This window comes from Rhinolophus ferrumequinum, chromosome 13, assembly GCF_004115265.2.
Source record: "Rhinolophus ferrumequinum isolate MPI-CBG mRhiFer1 chromosome 13, mRhiFer1_v1.p, whole genome shotgun sequence".
NCBI lineage: Eukaryota > Metazoa > Chordata > Mammalia > Chiroptera > Rhinolophidae > Rhinolophus > Rhinolophus ferrumequinum.
Window position 1 is genome coordinate 55,841,341 of NC_046296.1, and position 21,698 is coordinate 55,863,038.

Consider the following 21,698-nt stretch of genomic DNA (forward strand, 5'->3'; position numbering starts at 1 on the left):
AAAGGAGAAAAATTTCTCCCTATCTAGACAAATTAGTATTAAAGATTACGATTTTGGTCAGGTAAAGTTGAGCTTTGGGAGGTCACACACCATGATAATAGCCAGGATTTTTTACCATATCCGGAGCTAATTTTTGCCCCTGCTGAGAATGCATGTGATAGATGATATTTTAAAAGGCATTTAAATTCTTAGAGTGTAAATACAACATAATGTCTCCTATAGATTCCCATTTAAAGTATTAAATTGGGCATTAATCTTGGTCCGTAGTTACTAAGAGGTTAAAGAATGGTAGCTTTTTTGGGATGAACTGAAATGTAAACTTGAATTGTGCTGCCAGCTTTAGTTTTTTGCACTTATTTAAAAAATAATTTTTTGAGCTTTATGTTCAACAGTTCCTGCTGAATCATAAGACTATGTCAAATATTTTTAAAAATCTATAAACAGTTAAAATTATTTTATTTTAATCTTTTTCCCTTTTTTTCAAGGTGCGGTTTGATAGCATAGGTGGCTTGAGCCATCATATTCATGCACTAAAGGAAATGGTAGTATTCCCACTATTATATCCAGAAATTTTTGAAAAATTTAAAATTCAGCCTCCAAGGTAAGTCTTGTTATTACTGTTAATTTATCAAATTTCAATTAATAAATGATTATAAATATAAATATTTCCTATGTATTTGGGGTGTTCTAGCAATGAAAATTAGGAAAGGTTTTATTTTTTTGACTCTTAAGGCTGTGGTACTAAGTGTGTTCTTGAAGTTTACATTTCAGCATTTAAGAGTCAGGTATGGGATGAGATTCCTTATGCAAGCCTGGACTGCACAAGTGGATTGCCCAAATGGGTTTTCCTTAATATGGCCTCCGATAGCATTGAGTTAGATGCTATATGGTGTGTAGTTTTTGGAAGCACTATTTCATCGAAGTGTTTCTTTGACTTAATGATAGGGTATTTTTGAAGTGGTAAGCTTGATAATTTTTATGATCAGATTAATTGTGTTTGATCATGATCAAGATAAATATTAGAAAAGGCTGAGAAATTATGTTAAAGGAAATTGGGAAGAATCAAATATTCTGAAGATGTACATAAACAGACTTAGATTTAAACTGTTAAATGATCCTTTTCATTTAGTAGGAGGTACTTTTTATTCAGATTTGGTTCTAATTTATTTTCTATGTGTTTAAGGATGTAGAGAATCTTATTAAAGAATTATCTTCTATTTGAGTGGTTTAAAAAATTGGCCTCTAATTCTACAGTGGCTTTTAAAAATCATAATAGCAATTTATTTGTTTTTTTTATATAATGTAAGTTGAATTTTTAAAATAATTACTACTTTTTCCAAGGTCATTAAAGTATTATAGCCTTGGGAGAAACTTAAACAAAACGGAGTTATAAGGAGAATGTGTTGTAAGCAGAAAGTAATCCTATTCCTTAGGGATGAATAATTTTGTATATGCTCTACAGGTTTCTTTTATACATATTTGCAAATATTAAATTTATATTTTGCCTATATTATATACATAAAAACATTCAATGTAAATGAGGTTATTCGGTAGTACTCTTACAACTTTTTTACTCTAAGACACCTTGCCATATTAATAATGTGTGTATTATTGTTTTTGACACCGTACTAGTGTTAATTTTACAGATATAATAGTGTATTTATTTGTTCTTTATTAATAGATAACATTTAGATTTTTTCAGTTTTTTTTTTTTACAATTAAAAACAATGTGCTATTGAGCATCCATTTTAACATTTTTAAAAATAACATTCTTTTGAGTATTTCTATATGATACATTCTAAGATGTGAAATTTCTGGTTCATAGGGAAAACATTTAAAATTTTGATACATCTTGCCAAATTACCCTGATTTAACTATTTTTTTGTCTGCCAAAGCTTGGTTCTTTGAGAATATCCTTGAGTACTCTCAGCACAGTGAAACTTTTGTCTATATACTACAAAAGCTTTATCAGTGCCTAATAATTATAATATACATTAATACAGGATTATATGAGAGTTGCATCCTGTATATTGGTTAATAGTGGTGGTGATAACATTAATTTACTTTTATTGATTTTTTATTCCTCTAGGGGCTGTTTGTTTTATGGCCCTCCTGGCACAGGCAAAACCTTAGTTGCCAGAGCATTAGCTAATGAATGCAGTCAAGGAGACAAAAAGGTGGCTTTTTTTATGCGAAAAGGAGCAGACTGTCTGAGCAAATGGGTTGGTGAATCAGAACGGCAACTTAGGCTTCTTTTTGATCAGGTAAGTGAAATCAGCTAATATGGAAATACCTTTTTTAGAATATTTAATACATTTAGTCTGTAAATGCAAACTGTTCATGAGGAAGCATATTTTCTCATCAGTATGTTAAATTTAGGATCAATAATCTGAATTTGAATGCCTTACAGGTATTTAATAGCTGTTTTACTAGTACTAATTTAAGATGATTCACAAAACATTTATTGAGGTGGCTACCAGGCATATAATACCATGTTAGGTGCTTTTGAGAACCGTAGTTACAACATTTATCATTAAATTAAAATCTGAGGAAATAGAACAAGCATAAAAAGTTTAACATCTGTGCATGAACTCTCACAAAGCAGTATATTTATTTTCATCAATTATAAATGTGATGCTGGAAGAAATCAGTAATAAATGAATGCTTATAAAAGACAGAGTAAGGTGAGTGAATATCGTGTAGGCTGTCTTTACAGTTTATTTTTAACAGTAACTTTAAAAATATTATTTCCTAATACTTATAAAAATTAGACCTAATATAAATTCACTTTGGATTGTTTGGGCTAGTGAATGAAGTCATTTATATTTGGCAGTGCAACCTGTATTTCATTGTGTCTGGAAATTCACATGAAATTAAAAAAATGCTTTCACCAAGCGTTTGTTTTAGCACCCATTGCTGAGTTGATGTGTGTCAAAGCCCTTTGTAATTGGTAAGGCACTTGAAATATTATTTTTAGTTATTATTAGGAATAAAGTAAAATTCTTACCTTCAGGGTGCTCAGTGTCTATTGTTCAAACATGTGCAGTCTGCATGCTTCGAGAGAATTTAATAATTGAAATATATAAATATAAAATAACAGTGGCGGATGAGGGAAGAATTAGGTTGGGATGCTGACGTGTTATCCAATGACATGATTTTAAATTTTTGACAGAGTTACACTTTTTAGCCACTTCCTGCTGGGAGTAGGTGTGTGCCTTGGTTTCATTTAAAACTATAGCATAAATCATGCTGCTTTTTAAATCTAAATTTACTTTATTTCTGTTTCATAGTTTTCTTTGTGGAGAAGAGTAATGGAAATGTTTGCTTTACTATTTACTAAATATCTGGCTTTACTATTAAGTATATAACTTTAAATAAATGAAAGCATCTGAGTGTTAGTTGCCTCTTCTGTAAAATAATACCTGTCTCACTGGACTACTGTGAAATTTTACCATTAAAAAGTACATAAAGTGCTTATCATGGTGACTGGCATGTAGTATACTATACTTCCTTTTTTGCAGTTCTGTGAGTCTATAGGTCTGAAAAAGAGCTGTGTGTTTCATGTATGTAAAAGTGATTATCAAATCTTGTTACATAATTCTATTCTAGTCTTAGAAAGTTTTTTCCAAAACCTAAGTTTTATGGTTGAATTGTCCTTCGTTTCAAATTATTAGAGAACACTGGAAGTTTAATACATATATCAGTCAGGGAAATATGAAAAATTCATATCCATTCTTTAATAAGCTGACCTTCCTCTGAACCATGATTTCTAGAAGTAATTTTGAAATATAAACTATATTGAGTAAATTGTATAATAAAGACTTTTTATTTGTAATCGAATAATATTCATTTACCTTAAATCAAATTAAGTTCCTGCTGGATCTAAGATTTAAGTGAGAAAAATGACACTGGAAGTACCAGAAGAAAACTCAGGAGAATTTGGTTTCTCAGAGTTGAGAGAGTCTAACAATGGTAGAAAAGATCCACTACATAAAATATTTTTTTAAGGTTCTGAATAGTAACAGAATCATGTAAGCAAAACCAAAAGGTAAATGATATCCCTTGCATTAAATATTTGTATTTCCTTTCAAAGAGAGAAGTCTAATTTTTAAAACAAATAGCTCCTAGAAATCAGTAAGCAAAAGGCCAGTAATTCAATAGAAAAATTCACAAAGGATATGAATAGAATTTTCATAGAAAAAGCAATATAAATGGCTCTTAAACATATGGTAAGTGCTTATCTTTTTTGAAGATAGAAATAAAAATTAGAATGATACTAAGATGACATTCTTTATCCTAAAAAGTTAGTTAAGTTCAAGAAGTTTGATAATTGTTGGTGAGCACTCTTAAATATTGCTGGCGAAAGGGTAAATTGACATATTGATGGAAGACATTTGCAAATGGCTAACTAAATTAGAAATGACACATGTCTTTTGAAGCAGTAGTTCTACTTTTAGAATTTACTACATTGATATTTGTACTCATGTGAAACGGTAGATGTACATAAATATTTATTCAAGCATTGTTGATAATAGGAAAAGATTGACTGCCTAAATGTCCATGAGTAGGCACTAGTTTAATTATGGCACTTTCATACACCATTTTGTGTCTGTTCAAAAGAATTAGGCAGATCTTTATATATTCATATGGGAGCTAATTAAAATATGCTGTTTCATAAAATAGTCTGTGTGAGATGATAAAAGCAATGCATTAAATAAAATAAAAGTAGTGTGTAAAAAGACATATTTGTGTATATGTGTATAAACAACATGTATGGAAGAAGAAAACAAACTGAAAACAGTAGATGTCTACTGTGAGAAGGCTGAATGGTTAGAGACTGGTTGGCAAGGAGATTTCCTTTTTCTCTCTATAATCTTTCTTACCTGCTACATGTTGTATCATTTGCTTATATTAGCTATTAAAAAAACATAATAATTAAATTTTAAAAATGGAAACTAGTACAATAAATAACATTTTTTCTTTTTATATTAGGCATATTTGATGAGACCTTCTATAATATTTTTTGATGAAATAGATGGATTAGCTCCAGTTCGCTCTAGCAGACAAGATCAGATCCACAGGTAATTTTTTCTAATCAGATTATGTTGGATTTTTTTCACTCATTGACATAGTATTTAGCTTTAGCCCTTGGATAAGTGCTCTGAGGCTTATAAAATGTGATCTGTGACCTTGAGGACGACTTGTTTCACTTAGCACAGGCATCAGGAAACAACAACCTGAGAGCCAAATCTAGCCTCCTGCCTGTTTTTGTGAATGTTTTGTTGGAACACAGCCATGTTTATTTCTTTTTAAATTATATATGGCAGCTTTTGCACTACAAGAGCAGAGTTGAGTTGTGAGAGAGATCGTATGGCTTGCAAAGCTTAAAACATTGACTTTCTGGTTTTTTATAGAAAAAATTGCTTAATCCTGATGTATTACACTATTTTTGAAATTTATCAATGTCATTTCTGAATAGTATTCCTTCGGGACTGTGTGTGTATGTGTGTGTACCACAATTTGTTAATTCATGTGATGGCGATTTTGTTTGCTTTTCTGTTTTTGGCTATTATGATAATGCTGCTAAAAACATTTGCATATACATTTTTGTGTGGACATATATTTCCATTTCTGTTGGGTAAATACTGGAGAGAGGAGTTTCTAGATCCTGTGGTAAATGCATATTTAAATTGGTATTGTTTTCCAAAGTACCATTTTATGTTACCTGTAATGTGTGAGCATTTGGGTTACTCCTCATTCTTGCAAACATTTGGTGTTATTATTCTCTTTAACTTTAGCTATTCTAGGGGTGTAGTAGTGGATTAATTTCCATTTTCCTGGTAACTAATAATACTGAGCATCTTTGCATGTGCCTATTGCCCATTTGGATGTTTTCTTTTGTGAAATGTCTGTTAGAATCTAATACCCTTTAATGTAAGACCTGGTCTTGTATTGTATTGTGTTATGTTATGTTATGTTATATTATATTGTATTATATAAGACCCGGTCTTACAGTAAAATAGGACCGGGTCTTACATTAATTTTTGCTCCAAAGACGCATTAGAGCTGATTGTCCAGCTAGATCTTATTTTTGGGGAAACACGTTAGTATCTTACAGAGTATTTTTACTGCCTTAAAAATTCTCTGTGCTCTACCAATTCATCGTTTCTCCCCTCCCCCAACCCCTGGCACCACTGAGTTTTTTTACTGTCTCCATAGTTTTGCCTTTTGCAGAGTGCTATATTGTTGGAATAACACAGTATATAATCTTTTCACATTGACTTCTTTCACTTAGCAATATGCATTTAGGTCCTGCCGTGACTTTTCTCGGCTTTTTTTTCTTTGTGCTTTGGGGTTAACTTCTTTTTCCCCCACATTAAGATGGAAGCTTAGATTTTGATTGAAACATTTCTTCCTCTCTAATATAGGCATTGAAAGCTGTTTCCTTTTAAGCGCTGCTTTAGCTGCATCCCATAGTATATTCACTGTCATGCAGTTCAAAACAATTTCTGATTCCTCTTGTCATTTCTTCAACACAATTATTTGGAAGTGTGTTGTTTAATTTAAAATTGTGTTTTTTCTGATTACCGTATTTATTTGTAATATAATTTTATTGTGGTCAGAGACCATAACTCTTAAAGACTTAAAACGCATGGCATTTTTTGTTACTGGGTTTTTTGTTTTTCTTTTCACTCTTTACATTTTTTTAAAAAAGTTTTGTTTATTTAAGTATGTTTTTTCAGAACCCATCAGCTTCAACTCAAGTAGTTATTTCAATCTAGTTGTACAGGGCGCAGCTCACAGTGGCCCATGTGGAGATCAAACTGGCAACCTTATTGTTAAGAGCACCGCACTCTAACCAATTGAACTAACCGTCCTCCCTGCATTTTTTGTTATTGTTGATCTTGTGAATTTGTATTCTGCTGTTTGTAGTATAGTATTCTGTATTATATATCAGGTAGGACAAGGTTGTAATAGTGTTATGCAGAATCTTTTGTTTCTTTACTGATTTTTTCGGTCTAGTTATTCTAAGAGCTGCAGAGAGATATTTTTCTCCAGTTGTGATTATGGAATTGTTTATTTGTCCTTTTAATTCTGCCAGTTTTTGTTTCATTTATTCTGAAGTTTTGTATTGGGTACATACATATTTATTATTGTTATAGCTTTATTTTGCAGTTACCCTCTTATGAAATATCCCTCTTTATCTGAGTGTGTGTGTATATATATGTGTATATATATATTTTATTTTATTTTATTTTAATTTTTTTAATTACCTGATCAAGGTTGGAAGCTTTTTTTTTTTTTAAATTGGGGAATAGTATGTTTTTCCAAGATCCATCAGCTCCAAGTCAAGTCATTGTTTTCAAGCTAGTTGTGGAGGGCACAGCTCACTGGCCCATGTGGAACTGGCGACCTTGGTGTTATGAGCACTGTGCTCTAACCAACTGAGCCAACCGGCCGTCCCCTGTGTTAATATTTTTTGTTTTGAAATCTATTTTCGTTAGATAATTATTGAGCTAACCTAGACTTCTTATGCTTTTTGTTTGGTATGTGTTTTCCATTAAGTTATTATCAACTTTTCTATGTCTTTATATTTAGAGTGGTTTTTTTTATTATGTATAGTTGGGTCTTGCTTTCTTCATTTGACAATCTCTTCATTTTAATTTGACTGTTTAGTCCATCAATGTTTATATAATTATTGACATGGATGAATAGGAGATCACCATTTCTTGTCTATTTGTGTCTGTTTTCTTTTTCTGCTTCTTGTCTTTTAAAAACATTTTTTTGAAGATATTTTAGAATCTCCTTTTAATTTTACTATTGATTTTTTTTAAAAGCTGCTTTATTGAGGTATAATTGACATACAGTATAAACTATATATATGCAGCACTGACATAATAATTAAAGATACACTTGATAGATTTTAACATGTGTATACCTTCAAAACTGTAACTATAATCAAGATAATGAATATGCCCATTTCCCCCAAATAAGCATTTACATTTAATGTGACTATTGATATAGTTAGGTTTAAATTTATCATCTTGTTGATTGTTGTCTATTGGTCCCTCTGTTCCTTGTTCCATTTTTTTCCTGTTGTTCTTCCTTCCTTGGATTAATTGAATGTTTTTTATAATTTCATTTATTTCTTTTGTTAGCTTATTAGTCGTGACTGTATTATTATTTTCACAGTAACTTTCAGGTTTATAGTAAATGTCTTTAACTTATCATCATCTATCTTCAAGTGATCATATACTGTTTTGCATATAGTAGAAAACCATAAAGTAGTAGTATACTTGCATTTTTCCACTCCTGAAGTTTATGCCATTGTTGTCATACATTTTTTATACCATACAATTTTTTAAAAAGATTTAAATAATAATAATAATAACAATCATAATACCTTAAAGAATTATTCTTGTAGTTACCATTTCTTTTGTAGATAAGTATTTCCATGTGCTATATTTTTCTTTCTGCTTACATTTCTTCCAGTGTAGATCCATAGGGTACAAATTTTTTCAGCTTTCCCAAATCTGAAACATCCTTTATTTAACCTTTTTAAAAACTACTTTTATTGAGTTATATTTTATATATTGTAAAAATCCATCCATTTCAAATGTAAAATTCAAAATATCTATACTGAGTGGTAGAACCATTAGAATAAATCAACTTTAGAATACCCCCCTCAACCTCCCCCCATAAGATCCAGGATGCCCATTTGAAATAAATCCTTGTTCCTATCTCCCCAGCCAAATGAATCTAATCTCTGTTTCTATAAATTTGCCTTTTTCTGGATATTTCAAATAAATGGAGCATGCATTGTGTGGTCTCTTTTGTCTGGTTTCTTTCACTGAGTCTGATGGTTTAAAGAGCACCGTTGATGTAGCCTGTGTCAGTATTTCCTTCCTTTTTGTTGAATAGTATCCATTGTATGGATAATACTATACATTGGATAGATACTTAGCTTGGCCATTTCGGCTGTGATGAGTAATGCTGCCTGAACAGTCAGTCATGTGCAAGTCTTTGTGTGGACACGTTTTCATCTCTTTTGGGGAGATACCTAGGAGTGGAATTGCTGGGCTGTATAGTAGTATTATGGGTAAGTTTTTGAGAAACTTAGCCGTTGTTCTTGAAGAATATTTTCTCTAGGTATAGAATTTTTTCTCCTTTCAGCACTTTAATGATGTTGGTCTGCTGTCTCCTCCCTCATTTTGTTGCAGTGAAGAGTTCTGCTGTCATCTTTGTTTCTTTGTAATATATCCTTTTCCTCAGACTGCTTTTAATTTTTTTCATCACTGGTTTTGTGCAATTTGTTTAATGGAGTTTCATGATAGAGTTTTTTCATTCTTGGGTTGAACTGTTTTAATCTGTGACCTGCTTGTTTTCATCACAGTTTTTGGCCATTATTTCTCAAAATACTTTTTCTGTCTCCCTTGTCCCTTTCTTTCTTCTACTTGTGGCCTCTGATTGCACATACATTAAAGTTGCTTGATGCTGTCCCATAATTCACTGACAGTTTGTTAATTCTGCTTTAAATGGTATTTTCTGTGTAATTTGGGATAATTTTTATTGCTCTGTCTTGTTATCTTTTCTCAATGTCTAATCTGTCGTTAATCCTGTTCATTATATTTTTTGTTTTTTGACTTACATATTTTTGTTTTCATTTCTAGAAATACTATTTGTTTCTGTTTTGTATCTCCTATATGAAGATACAAGGAACTTTTCAACATATGGTATACGGTTATAATAATTAATGTCATCTGCCTATTCTAATATTTCAGTTCTGGTTTGGTTTAATTTGATTGATTTTTCTCCTTCTGGACCGTATTGTTCTGCTTCTTTATGTACCCAGCAATTTTTATTGGAAGCCAGACAAAAATTTTTCCTTGTTGAGTGGTATATAGGATATTATAATTAAATATTCTTGAGGGTTTTTTTCCCCCCCGGGATACAGTTACCATAAAAACAGTTTGATTCTTTTGAATCTTACTTGTAAGGTTTGTTATGTGAATCTGGAGTAGTCTTCAGTGCAGGGCTAAATATTCCCCACTGATAAAGTAGGGTCCTTCTGTACATTACTTGCAATGAGGTTTCCCAGTCTGGCTTGTGTTAACTGGCAATATTTCTGGCTCTCTGTGAGTATAAAATACTGTTACTTCTAGTTCTTCTGGCTGTTTTCTTCCCTGTGCCTTGAGTAAATTCCTCGTATGCATGCACTGATCAATATTTAGCTGAAGTCATGAGGGGCTTTGTGTTATTTCCTGAGTTCATGCTCTGTACATTGCTCTCCTCTCTGGTACTCTTTCCTGTGAACTCTAGTCCTCTTGGTCTCTCTGGAATCTCAGCTACTTACCGTGTTTCCCTGAAAATAAGACCTAGACGGACCATCAGCTCTAATGCGACTTTTGGAGCAAAAATTAATATAAGACCCGGTCTTATTTTAATATAGTATAAGACTGGGTGTGATATATGATATGATATGATATGATATAATATGATATAAGACCGGGTCTTATGTAATATAACATAAATATTATATCAATTATATTAACATAATATAATTAATATAAATTATAATATAATTATATATAAACATTAAAAATTAATTATTAATTTTATAAAAATGTAAAATTAATTATATTCATTTTTCCTCCAAAAGGTGCATTAGAGCTAGGTCTTATTATTTTCAGGGAAACAAGGTAGTGGGTCAACTGATCCCTGCCAGGATTCTATCTTCCCTACTACATTGCATCCTAAAAGTGGAAAGCCATTAATTAGATCCTTGTTCCCATGCTTTATAATACGTGGTTTTTTTCTCTTGCTGCTTTCAATATTTGCTCTATATCTTTGGTTTTCAACAGCTTAGCTGTGATATGTCTCAGCTTGGGCTTTGTGTTTATTCTGATTGATGTTTGTCACACATTGCAAATTTGTCTTTTGTCAATCCTTTTCTGTCTTTGTCTTGGATAATTTTTATTGATCTATCTTCAGTTAGTCTTCATTTACTTTTTCCTTTGTCTTGTCCATTTTGCTCTTTTGTCCATCCAACACACTTTTTATTTCAGAAATTATGTTTTTCAGTTCTAGAACTTCTATTTGATACCTTTTCATTATATTTTTCTACTGTGATTTTCATGCATTTAAGCATTTTGTTTACTTCATTGAGAGTAGTTAATAGTTGCTTTAAAATCCTCTTGTGTTTCAACATCTGGTTCACCTCACTGTTAGGCCGGCTTGATTTTCTTTTCTCTTGAAAATACGTTCTGTTGTTTCGGTTTTTCATCTCTCAGGCAGTTCTAGACATTATTGATGTTAATTTGTAGGGTCTGTGGATTCTACTATTTTTCTTTCATGAGTAGTGTTTCCTTTGTTTTAGCACATAATTTTCTGTTTTAGGCTTGTAACAGAGACTGTTTCTTGGCTGGTAGCATTGGTCTCTTTTCAGCTCTGTCTTTTGCTTGGTCTTTGAGTTCTCTGCCCTTGTTGTTAGAGATCATTTAGAGATGTGAGGAGATAGAGTTTGGGGATGTTCTCACTGACTCTTGCTAATCTGTAGTGACAGGACACAGATCAGTGGGAGCCCCTGCATTCTATAGTGTTAACGGTTTTCTGCCTTCTCTTTTCTCAACTGAGTCTCAGACTGCAAAGTTAAGGGATTTCCCCACATAATCTTCCTCTCCTGCCTCACTGTACTTAGCCCCATGCCAAAAGCTAGAGAGAGGGGAACTTGCTTTTTGTATGTCTCCCTTTCTCTAAATGACCATGAACTCCCACCAGAATCTCTGTTTCTCTTTACTCACCAGTTCCTTCAGGTGTATGCTTGTGTATTACCATGTACAGGTTTTCTAGTTATTTTCTGAAGGGGAGCACAGGGTCTTCTGGCAGGGTCTTCATCCATCAAACCTGGAAATGGAACCTTTGAGTAGCAGTCATGCAGGTTTTAATTTCTAGAGTAATCACTAATGAAATAGAAACATTGTAATATCTAAACTATTAGTGGGCGGAAATGGAATAATTAAATGCAATCAATCCAAAAGCAATCAAGAAGGGGAGGGGAATCAGAACCAACAGGAGAAACAGCACTAAATATGATTGTAGATTTAAACCCAAATGTAAAGGGACTGAATTTTTTTTTTTTTTAGACAAAGATTGTCAGACTGGAAAAAAACAAAATATAACCATGTTTCATTTATAAGAGCCGTATCTACATACAAGGACACAGAAAGGTTCCAAGTAAAATGGTGGGGAAAAAAGCACGTTAAAACTTAATCACAAATATTGATAGCAGTGTATAACAGCCCAAACATTGAAATAATCCACATGTCTATCAACTGATGAATGGAAAATGTGGTAATGTCTATCTATATGGTGGAATATTATTCAGCCTTGAAAAGGAATGAAATTCTAACACATGCTACATGGGTGTACCTTTTATATGTACACGTAACGTGGATGAATCTTGAAGATTTATGCTAAGTGGAAAAAGCTAGACACAGTCGGTCACATATTTATATAAAATGTCCAGAATAGTCAAATTCATTAAGTGGCATAAAAAGATATCAAATAAGCACTAACAGAAAGCTGGTGTAGCAATATAGTATTAGACAAAATAGACTATAAGACAGAAAGCATTATTATACATATAAAGAAGATTATCTTATAATGATAAAAGCTTCAATATATTAGAAGGTATAACAATTTAAAATTTGTAATTCCCTAATAGCTACATTTCAAACTGTATAAAACAAAAATTGACAGGAATTATAAAGAGACTGATAATCATTGCGAGAGCTATCATGTATCTCAGTAATTGATAAACCAAATGAGCAAAAAATAAGTTAATGCTCTGTAATTATTTGAACAACTATATTTTATGAATCTGATCTAGTGGACATACAAGTATGTAAGACAAATATAGAATGAACACTATTTTCAAACATACACAGCATTTACAAAAATTAATCATATTTGTGCCTTAAATGACAACTAATTTCCAAAGTTTAGTACTATACAGAATATAATAAACACATAAAAAGATAAGCCAAGAATTTTGTTATTAAAGCTATTGCTTTAATTCTAAATAACCTGTTATTAGTAAAACAAAAAACTATAGCAAATACATGAACTGCAAACAAAGATATACAAACATATCAAGAAATCTTAAAGTTGCTTCTTTGAAAAAAACTAATAAAATTGACAAAATAGCTTGCATTACTTAAAATCGTATATACGAGGGATCATTGTATTGCTTAGCAATAAAAAGAAACAAACTATTTTTAAACCAACAATGTGGTGAATCTCTAAATAATTATACTTAATGAGAGAATCCAGAAGAAAAAGAGTAATTGCTGTATGATCCCTTGTATATACGATTTTAAGTAATGCAAGCTATTCTGTAGGTGACAGAACACAGATCAGTGGTTGACTGGAGATTGGGTAGAAGTTCAGGAGGAGCAGTAGGGATCGATTACAAAGGGACATGAGGAAGAGCATGATGGGTCTGTTACTTTGTGGTGACAGTTTCACACACTTCAAAACTTATCAAATTGTATACTTGAAATATGTTTGGTGTATTGTATGTCAATCATATCTTCAAAAGACTTTAAAAAAACCTGTTTGAACAGTATGAGAAAGTTAATTGGAACCCACTTCACTTGTGAACATGGATATAGAAATCCTAAATAAAATAGTAACATGTGACATCTAGGAAGATATAAAGAGGATAATGCATCATGATCAAATTGATTTTATTTCAAATATACAAGGTTTGTTTAACATGAGAGAAATCAACTAAGGTAAATTTATCACATTATGATATTAGTGAAAAATCATATGACTGTCTTAATAGATGTGGAGGAAATGTTTGATAAAATTTAATATTTGTTCTTGATAAGATCCTTCATCTTAGAGTACAAAGAATGTAAGGGTACTCTGTTTTCTTAAAAGTGTCTATAAAAAAACTATGACAAGCATACTTAATGTTGGAAGATGAAAACTTTTAATGTGCAGAGTTACAAGCATGGCTGCTGTGTAGATCCCAGTTAGTGTAGTCTGGGAAGACAAAACCATACAAGGTGTGCATTGGAGAGGAATAATTAATTCTGTTATTTGTAGATGATATGATTTTGTATGTAGAAATTCCAAAGCAATCTTGAGATAACTTCTTAGATGTAGTGTAATGAACATTTAGCAAGGTTAAACCAATGAATATAGAGAATTTTGTTTTTCTGTGTACCAGTAACTGTGTAAAAATGAAAACTTAACTCGTATAATCCCCTTAAAAAAGGAGTTACTAGGAATAAATTTGATAAGTTCCATGTTATATCTCTGGAGAAAATAATAAAACTTGATTCAGAAACATTAAAGGAAGATTAAATAAGTGGAGAGAAATACATGTTCATGAGCTGGAAGAGTGAATATTTTTAAGTTGTCTGTCTTCCACATTAGTCAGGTGATTCAGCATAATCTTGTTCAAAAATCACAACTTTTTTGGGAGAACTTGACAAAATGAACCTGAAATTTATATGGAAATACAAAGGATAAAATTAGTGAAGACTTTTTTTGGAAGAACGAGGTGGGAAGACTTGCTTTACTGGTTATTAAGGCTTTTTAGGGTTAAGATAATTTGATATTCGTGGAAGACTACACAAATAGACTAATTGAACAGAGCCCAGAGCCATATATAAATCCACACATAAGTGAATGCTTGATTTAAAAAGAGGCAGTACAATGCTTTTGGGAAAGGATGACCTTTCAATAATTAACAATGCTTGGAAAATTGGATATCTGTTTTGTGAAAAAATAAAACTGGATTCCTCTTCACACCATATAAAACAATTCCAGTTGGATTTTATATTCATATTTGAAAGATAATACAAATGCTTTTAGAAGATAAGGCAGGAGAAAGGGTTAGGGTAGGCAAGTGGCCCTCAAATGTAGTATTAAGTAGTTTGGACTTTATTTTGAACATAATAAGGGTTACTAAAGGATTTTGATCCAGGGGCTGGTAGTTTAGATTTTTTAAATAAAGACAACTTTTGGTAGAGTAAGCTAGGATGTAATTCTGTTTTGGGCCATTTTTTAAGACTTTTCTTCTGATAAACCGTGTGCAAAACACTTAAAAATGCTGATTAAATCCTTGCAAACATTTGAAATGCCTTTCTGTGACTGGTATATACTAAAGAAAAGTTTGATATTAAATATGAACTTATGCTTAAGGATGCTATTTCTAAACCCTTATATCTTTTGTTGTTGTTGTTGAGAATTTTTGTAAGAGTTTATTTGAGCCAAAACTTACGACAATTGCTAGGAAGCAAGATCTGAAATGTTCTCTAACCCCTTATATCTTTTTTTTTTTTTTTAAAGATTTTATTGGGGAACGGGAGCAGGACTTTATTGGGGAACAGTGTGTACTTCCAGGCCTTTTTTCCAAGTCAAGTTGTTGTCCTTTCAATCTTAGTTGTGGAGGGTGCCGTTCAGCTTCAAGTTGTTGTCCTTCAATCTTAGTTGTGGAGGGCGCAGCTCAGCTCCAGGTCCAGTTGCTGTTGTTAGTTGCAGGGGGCACAGCCCACCAAGCCCACCATCCCTTGTGGGAGTCAAACTGGCAACCTTTTGGTTGAGAGGACGCACTCCAACCAACTGAGCCATCTGGGAGGCAGCTCAGCTCAAGGTGCCCTGTTCAATCTTAGTTGCAGGGGGCGCTGCCCACCATCCCTTGCAGGAGTCGAGGAGTCAACCCGGCAGCCTTATGGTTGAGAGCCCACTGGCCCATGTGGGAATCGAACCGCCAGCCTTCAGCGTTAGGAGCACGGAGCTCCAACCCCCTGGGCCACCGGTTCGGCCCCTAACCACTTATATCTTGAGTGAGGCCTTTGTATCATTAGTTTTCAGTTATTCAACAGGAAAGAAGAAGCACAAATCCTCCCTATGCATGTATACTGGGTCTCTACCATTTTGGTTTCATTTATACATTTGGGGAACACAGGTAGAACAGTTAGTTTATTTAGGAGCGAGAATGATTTCTTTATTATGTTGAGCGTATTGGAGAAATTATTTCAGGCAGGTGTTAATAAGAATAAAGGGATAGAAGTGAGAACAGTTGGAAAAACTAGGAAGACCATTGTTACTAGAACTGTGGCTTATGTTATAATTAGACATGAAACATTTTTATTCAGTAATGTTTAAATGTTTCAGTCAGTTTAAAAAGCTACTCTAAAAAATGCACAAAATGATTTTAAGTTGAACTTAGTTAAAATGGTAGCCATTCTAAAGAAATTGTCTTAAAAAAAAGTATAACGATAATGCAAATGTAATTCTGTAGGAACTTGAAACATACTATAAATTGACAGACATTAACCACTCCAAGATTGCTATCTATTAAAACAGACTGTTGTATTTTTTCTTTTTTAAAATCAGCTTTATTGAGATACTGTTCACATATACAGTTCACTCATTTAGACTACGATTCAGTGAGTTTCAGTATATTTACAGAGTTGTGTAACCATTACCACAATCAATTATAGAATTGTTTCATCTCCCCAGAAAGAAACCTTGTATCTTTAAGCCATCACTCTCAAATGTCTTTCTCATTAGCCCCCAAGCCCTAGGCAACCACTAATACACTTTGAGTTTCTACAGATATGCTATTCTGGACTTTTCATGTAAATGGAATCGTGCAATTTGTGGGGTTTTGTGTCTGGCTTCTTTCAATCAGCACAGTATTTTCACTGTTCATCCATGTTGTAGCATCTATCAGTACTTTATTTTTATTGACGAATAATATTCCATTGTATGGATATGCCACATTTTATTTATCCATTCATCAGTTGATGGACATTTGAACTGCTTCCACTTTTTGGCTCTTGTGAAGAAAGCTACTATGAACATTTATGTACAAGTGGACTTTGCTGGATCTTATGTTAACTTATTTAATAGTTGAAGAATTGTCAGACTGTTTTCCAAAGAGGCACAACATTTGACAGTGTATGAGTGTTCTAATTTCTCCACATTCTCATCTACACTTGTTATTTTTTTTTTTAATTATAACCATACTAATAGATTTGAAGTGGTACCTCATTTGGTTTTGATTTGGACATCCTTAATTATGGGACCTTTGTATATTTTCTATGGAGAAATGTCTATTTAAATCTTTTGACTGCTTTTAAATTAGGTTATTTTTCTTTTTATTGTTCTTTATGTATTCTGGACCCTAAGCCCTTATTAAATAGATAATTTGCAAATATTTTCTCCTAGTTAGGTTGCTTTTTCACTTTCTTGATAGTGCTGTGCCCTTTGAAGCAGAAAAACTTTTAATTTTGATGAAGTCCATTTTATCTTGTTGTTTATCTTGTGTTTTAGGTGTCTATTAATGTATTTTTTGACTATTTTTGAAAATGATTTCTGTACATTGATCTTGCATTAAGGTGTCATCATGCTATGATTTTATTAGCATTTTAAGACTGATAAAAGTATAATCATCAGTTTTTACATTTTTTCCTTTCCTTTTTTTAAGTTACCATTTTGTCTGAAAATTTTGTTACAGCTCCATAGTGTCAACCCTTCTTGCTCTTATGGATGGATTAGACAACAGGGGTGAAATTGTTGTTATTGGTGCTACAAACAGACTTGATTCTATAGATCCTGCACTCAGGAGACCTGGTCGTTTTGACAGAGAATTCCTTTTCAACTTGCCTGATCAAAAGGTACGAGTTTCTGTTTTTGATATATTAAGATTTATTTGTGATTTGATTATGAAACATGATATATCTTACAACAGTCCAAGCAAATCATTTAGGCTCTACCAGTACATGGGGGATGCGCTTAGTTCTAAGAGACACAGCCAGTGTCAATTTTGGTACAGGGAAGCCATTACCTTGATTTCCTAATTGTCGTCTATCTTGTCCTAGTCATGTAGGCCTCAACATCTGTATGCCAGTCACAGTCCTCACAATTAAGGTACAGTCCACACAAATCAGAGACTTAACAAGAAACAAGGTCTAGAACAACATTGCCCAATTGAATTTTCTGTGATGATGGAAATGTTCTTTATTTGCGTCGTCCACTGATCATTTCCAGTATGGTAGCCAGTAACCAATCGTATGTGGCTGTTGGTTATGTTAGTGTGACCAAGGAACTGAATTTTAAATTTTACTTAATTTAAAAATTAAAATACCATAATATGGCTAGTGACTTGCTGTATTGTACAGGATGGATCTTGAACATAGTTTTCTACATTAATTTTGACCACATTTCAAGGAAACTGCTATGAGACCTAAAACTAAAGTCATTTATCTTGGCTGGGTCTGTGTAAGAGGCCTGGATTGGCTGTTCAGCTTTTTTTCCTTAGATAATATTTAAGGAGCAATCAGTAAGATAAGAGGAAAACTAGGAGAGTGGAATTCTGGAAGCCAAGTGAAGAAAGTGTATCAATGAGGACAGTGTGATTAACTGTGTTAAATGTTGCTAAATGAAATCAGGTGATGACAGAAAATCAGCCATTGTATTTAGTGTATTATGTCGGTCAGTGGTGAACCTGATGGGAGCAATTTCCATTAGTTGTAGGTGCAAAAATGTTTGACTGGAGTATGGTTAATTTAAGAGAGAATTGGAGGGGAGAAATTGGAGATATTTACCGAAAATAACTTGTTATATATTAAATGCTGTTAACTGAGCACAAGTTGTCAGGAAGCTTTGGCTGGAAATGAATGGCCAAGATTTATTACAGGGTCTTAAGATTTGCAAATCAGAAACACAACTAGGCAATGCCCAAAGTGTTCTGAAGAAGAAAGAAAAGCTGAGAGTTCTTTTAGTAAAAAATACATTCTTGGGAAGACTCAGTCTTGCATTTTTAGCTCCTGGATTGGTCAGAGATGGTAATCTTCCTGATGTCTAGTGGTCTGGATAATGTATGTCAGGTGGTCTGGATAATAGATGTCAGGTGGTCTGGGCATGTGAACATTCTTAAGTTCTTCAGAGGGTTATCTACAGGATTTATATATATATATATATATAGGTATTGATGCACATCGAAAAATTCAAAACTTGCAGTTTTCAGGCTGGTTAAAGCAAGAATAGAATTGTTTCCTCATGCCTCAGCCCACTTGATTTTAGTAATTTAGCAGTTTGACTACAGTGACTCCATTTTATTTCTTTACTCTTTTCTCAGTGCCAAAGGATCAACTAACTTACAAGATAATAATATGCATTATATTTCATTTCTTAATTGCAAACTTTTTACTTCAAACTTTTCAAGTTTTAAATTGCTTGTTTAGTTCATTGTCAGTTATAATATCTTATGCATATGATAGAACCAAAAGTTCTGTGAAATCTAAATTTAAAGTTTGTCTCAAAGTTATGATTATTATAACACATTAAAGTTTCTTGTTCATATGTTTTCAAATGATAAAAATGAAATTTAGTTTTAAATTCTAGTCCTAGATCACTCACTCAGTCATATGTGCCACTAGTCAAGTTCCTTCACGTCTCAGAATATTAAATGTCTTAGTTTGTGAAACAGAGACAAGATTTCTAGTATACATCTCAGTGGATTACTATGGGAATTAGAGTTCCTATGCATGCCAAGATATTTAAATTTCTTTTAAAATAAACACTTGCTTTTCCGGGGTATGGTTAGTCCATAAATTTGTTCCAGCAAATACTTTTGAGGGGTTGATGATTTATTTACTTACACTTTTTTTAAGACAAGAAATTTATTTACCTGTGGGTTTTTTTTTTTTTTTTTTAGGCAAGAAAACACATATTACAGATTCATACCAGGGACTGGAATCCAAAATTGTCAGATGCTTTTTTAGGTGAATTGGCTGAAAAATGTGTTGGTGAGTACTACTATTTGAATTCTTTGAATGTCATTGTTCTGCTCAGCCTCCCTTTCCCCTTACGTTTGGAATGTGAATGAGTATAGTTATGTCTTTGTGCAATAGATGGCTCTGCCTTTAAATGTAAAAATTATTTTAAACATTTCACTTGAAGTTTGAACGCCTCTAAATTAGGATTTTAGCTGCCATTAGGTGATTGACTAACAAAATTCCATAGTAATATTCTTTTCATTGAGCGCTGGGATTCCCATAATATTACTACAGTATTTCCTTTTAGGAAGTGTCCCCTTTCAGAAATTTCACTAAGAAAAGGAAGTATAAACTTGAGAGATAAAAAGGCTCGTGTCAAAGGTAGGACTATAGTCTTTCTCTTTGCAGATTACATGATGAGCTCCTCTTCATGCCTGTGGCTTAGAAAGAAGTCTTCAAAGAACATATTTAATGGCATCTGCTAGCATTTCCCCAAATATAAAACTTTCCAACTTAATGTTATGTTATTCATAGAGTGGAAGATCTCCCCACAGAGTGAAGGAACACTACTGTCCTAAAAGGATGTGGTGAGAGTATTTTATGTACGTACATGATCATACAGAGGAGATAGATTTCAGGGTTTTGGCTCTAATTAGATTAGAAATCAAAACAAATACATATTAAGCAACTGAATATACATACAGGTATTTTTCCTTCATTCTTTTTCCATCTTTTGTCTATTTTCCTCTTAATTTTCTAAAAAATATAAATTATTAAAAAAAAAAAAAGTCTTCCTTCATGAACTTTTTAAGCATTATGAAGAAATCCCCCACATAAGTCCACTAACAATCATTAGCCTACTTGGGAAAACTTTAAAGTTACCAAAACCAAAAAGAACAACTTAGGTAAAAAGTCATTGTAACCCACCATCAAATAATTAAAACTTACATAGAACATTAGTCCATTCAGTTAGCTACATCCGAATTATCCTCTTCATCCACAGGGACCTCCATCTCCGAAGCAGCATCCCTCAGCTTTTGAGCCACAAAGACCTCGGCATCTTCTGGTGAGGAGAAAACGTAAATCTCTCCAGCACTACTCCAGTTTAAAAGCTTTGCCTGGTATAAGAGAGCATGCGCCAAACCCATTTCATGTAAATTTGGCTTGACCTTTGCAAAGCCTTGTGCTGCTTTATGGGAGAGGGTGGTATTTGGTGCAAAATCCAGTCTTTTCCCATTTTGAAATTTGACCCCTTTGATTTCCTGCTACGTTTATGATATTATTGTGTTAGAGTGCAGATCAGACTGAGAAATCTTTGTGGATTCTTCTGTGAATTTGTCACAGAATGATCCTTAAATGAAGTAAGCAGAAGTCTTCAAATAATTTTGAAAATCCCTAAAACATAGGTGTTTTAAAATTACTTTCTATTACCCTGTCTACCATCTGAAATATTATATACTCTAATTCTTCATCCTAGATATTAGAATCTTAATTTCCTTTTTCATTTCCAGAGGCCATTACTTCTCATTTCTCCAAGTGATTTATTTTAGCTTTTAGTCAGTTAAGTTAAATTTTAAGACATAATTTCTTATAGGACTGAAAAACTTCTCTTTGCCTTTTTTGGGGGTGGTGGTGGTGGTTTAGAATCAGCTTATATATACACCATTTTCTTCCTGAAGAACGACATAAAAATTCGTTATAATTAAATGATTTCTGGTTTTGTGACATTTATTCCATTTAAGAAACCAGTTCACATTTAAAAAAAAAAATCAAAGGCAGGTCCTCAAACAGGAATGAAATAGTAGTACATTTTAAATTCATTATGCACTTATCCCTTAAATATCCCAAACATGTTTTACATGTATGGATCAGTTCATGCCTAACAAAAGAGCG

The 21,698-nt window shown here is 32.7% G+C and overlaps 1 protein-coding gene across 3 annotated transcripts in view; it reads left to right on the plus strand.

Annotated features, from left to right (window-relative positions):
• The window catches only part of ATAD2B (ATPase family AAA domain containing 2B), a 109,895-nt gene that overhangs the window by 33,664 nt on the left and 54,533 nt on the right, over positions 1-21,698 (plus strand). For all 3 annotated transcript variants that reach the window (XM_033124811.1, XM_033124813.1, XM_033124812.1), the window contains exons 11-15: positions 486-601; positions 2,090-2,264; positions 4,993-5,081; positions 17,543-17,702; positions 19,745-19,835. In XM_033124811.1, the coding sequence (XP_032980702.1) occupies positions 486-601; positions 2,090-2,264; positions 4,993-5,081; positions 17,543-17,702; positions 19,745-19,835 (631 nt within the window). The remainder of the gene's footprint in view (positions 1-485; positions 602-2,089; positions 2,265-4,992; positions 5,082-17,542; positions 17,703-19,744; positions 19,836-21,698) is intronic.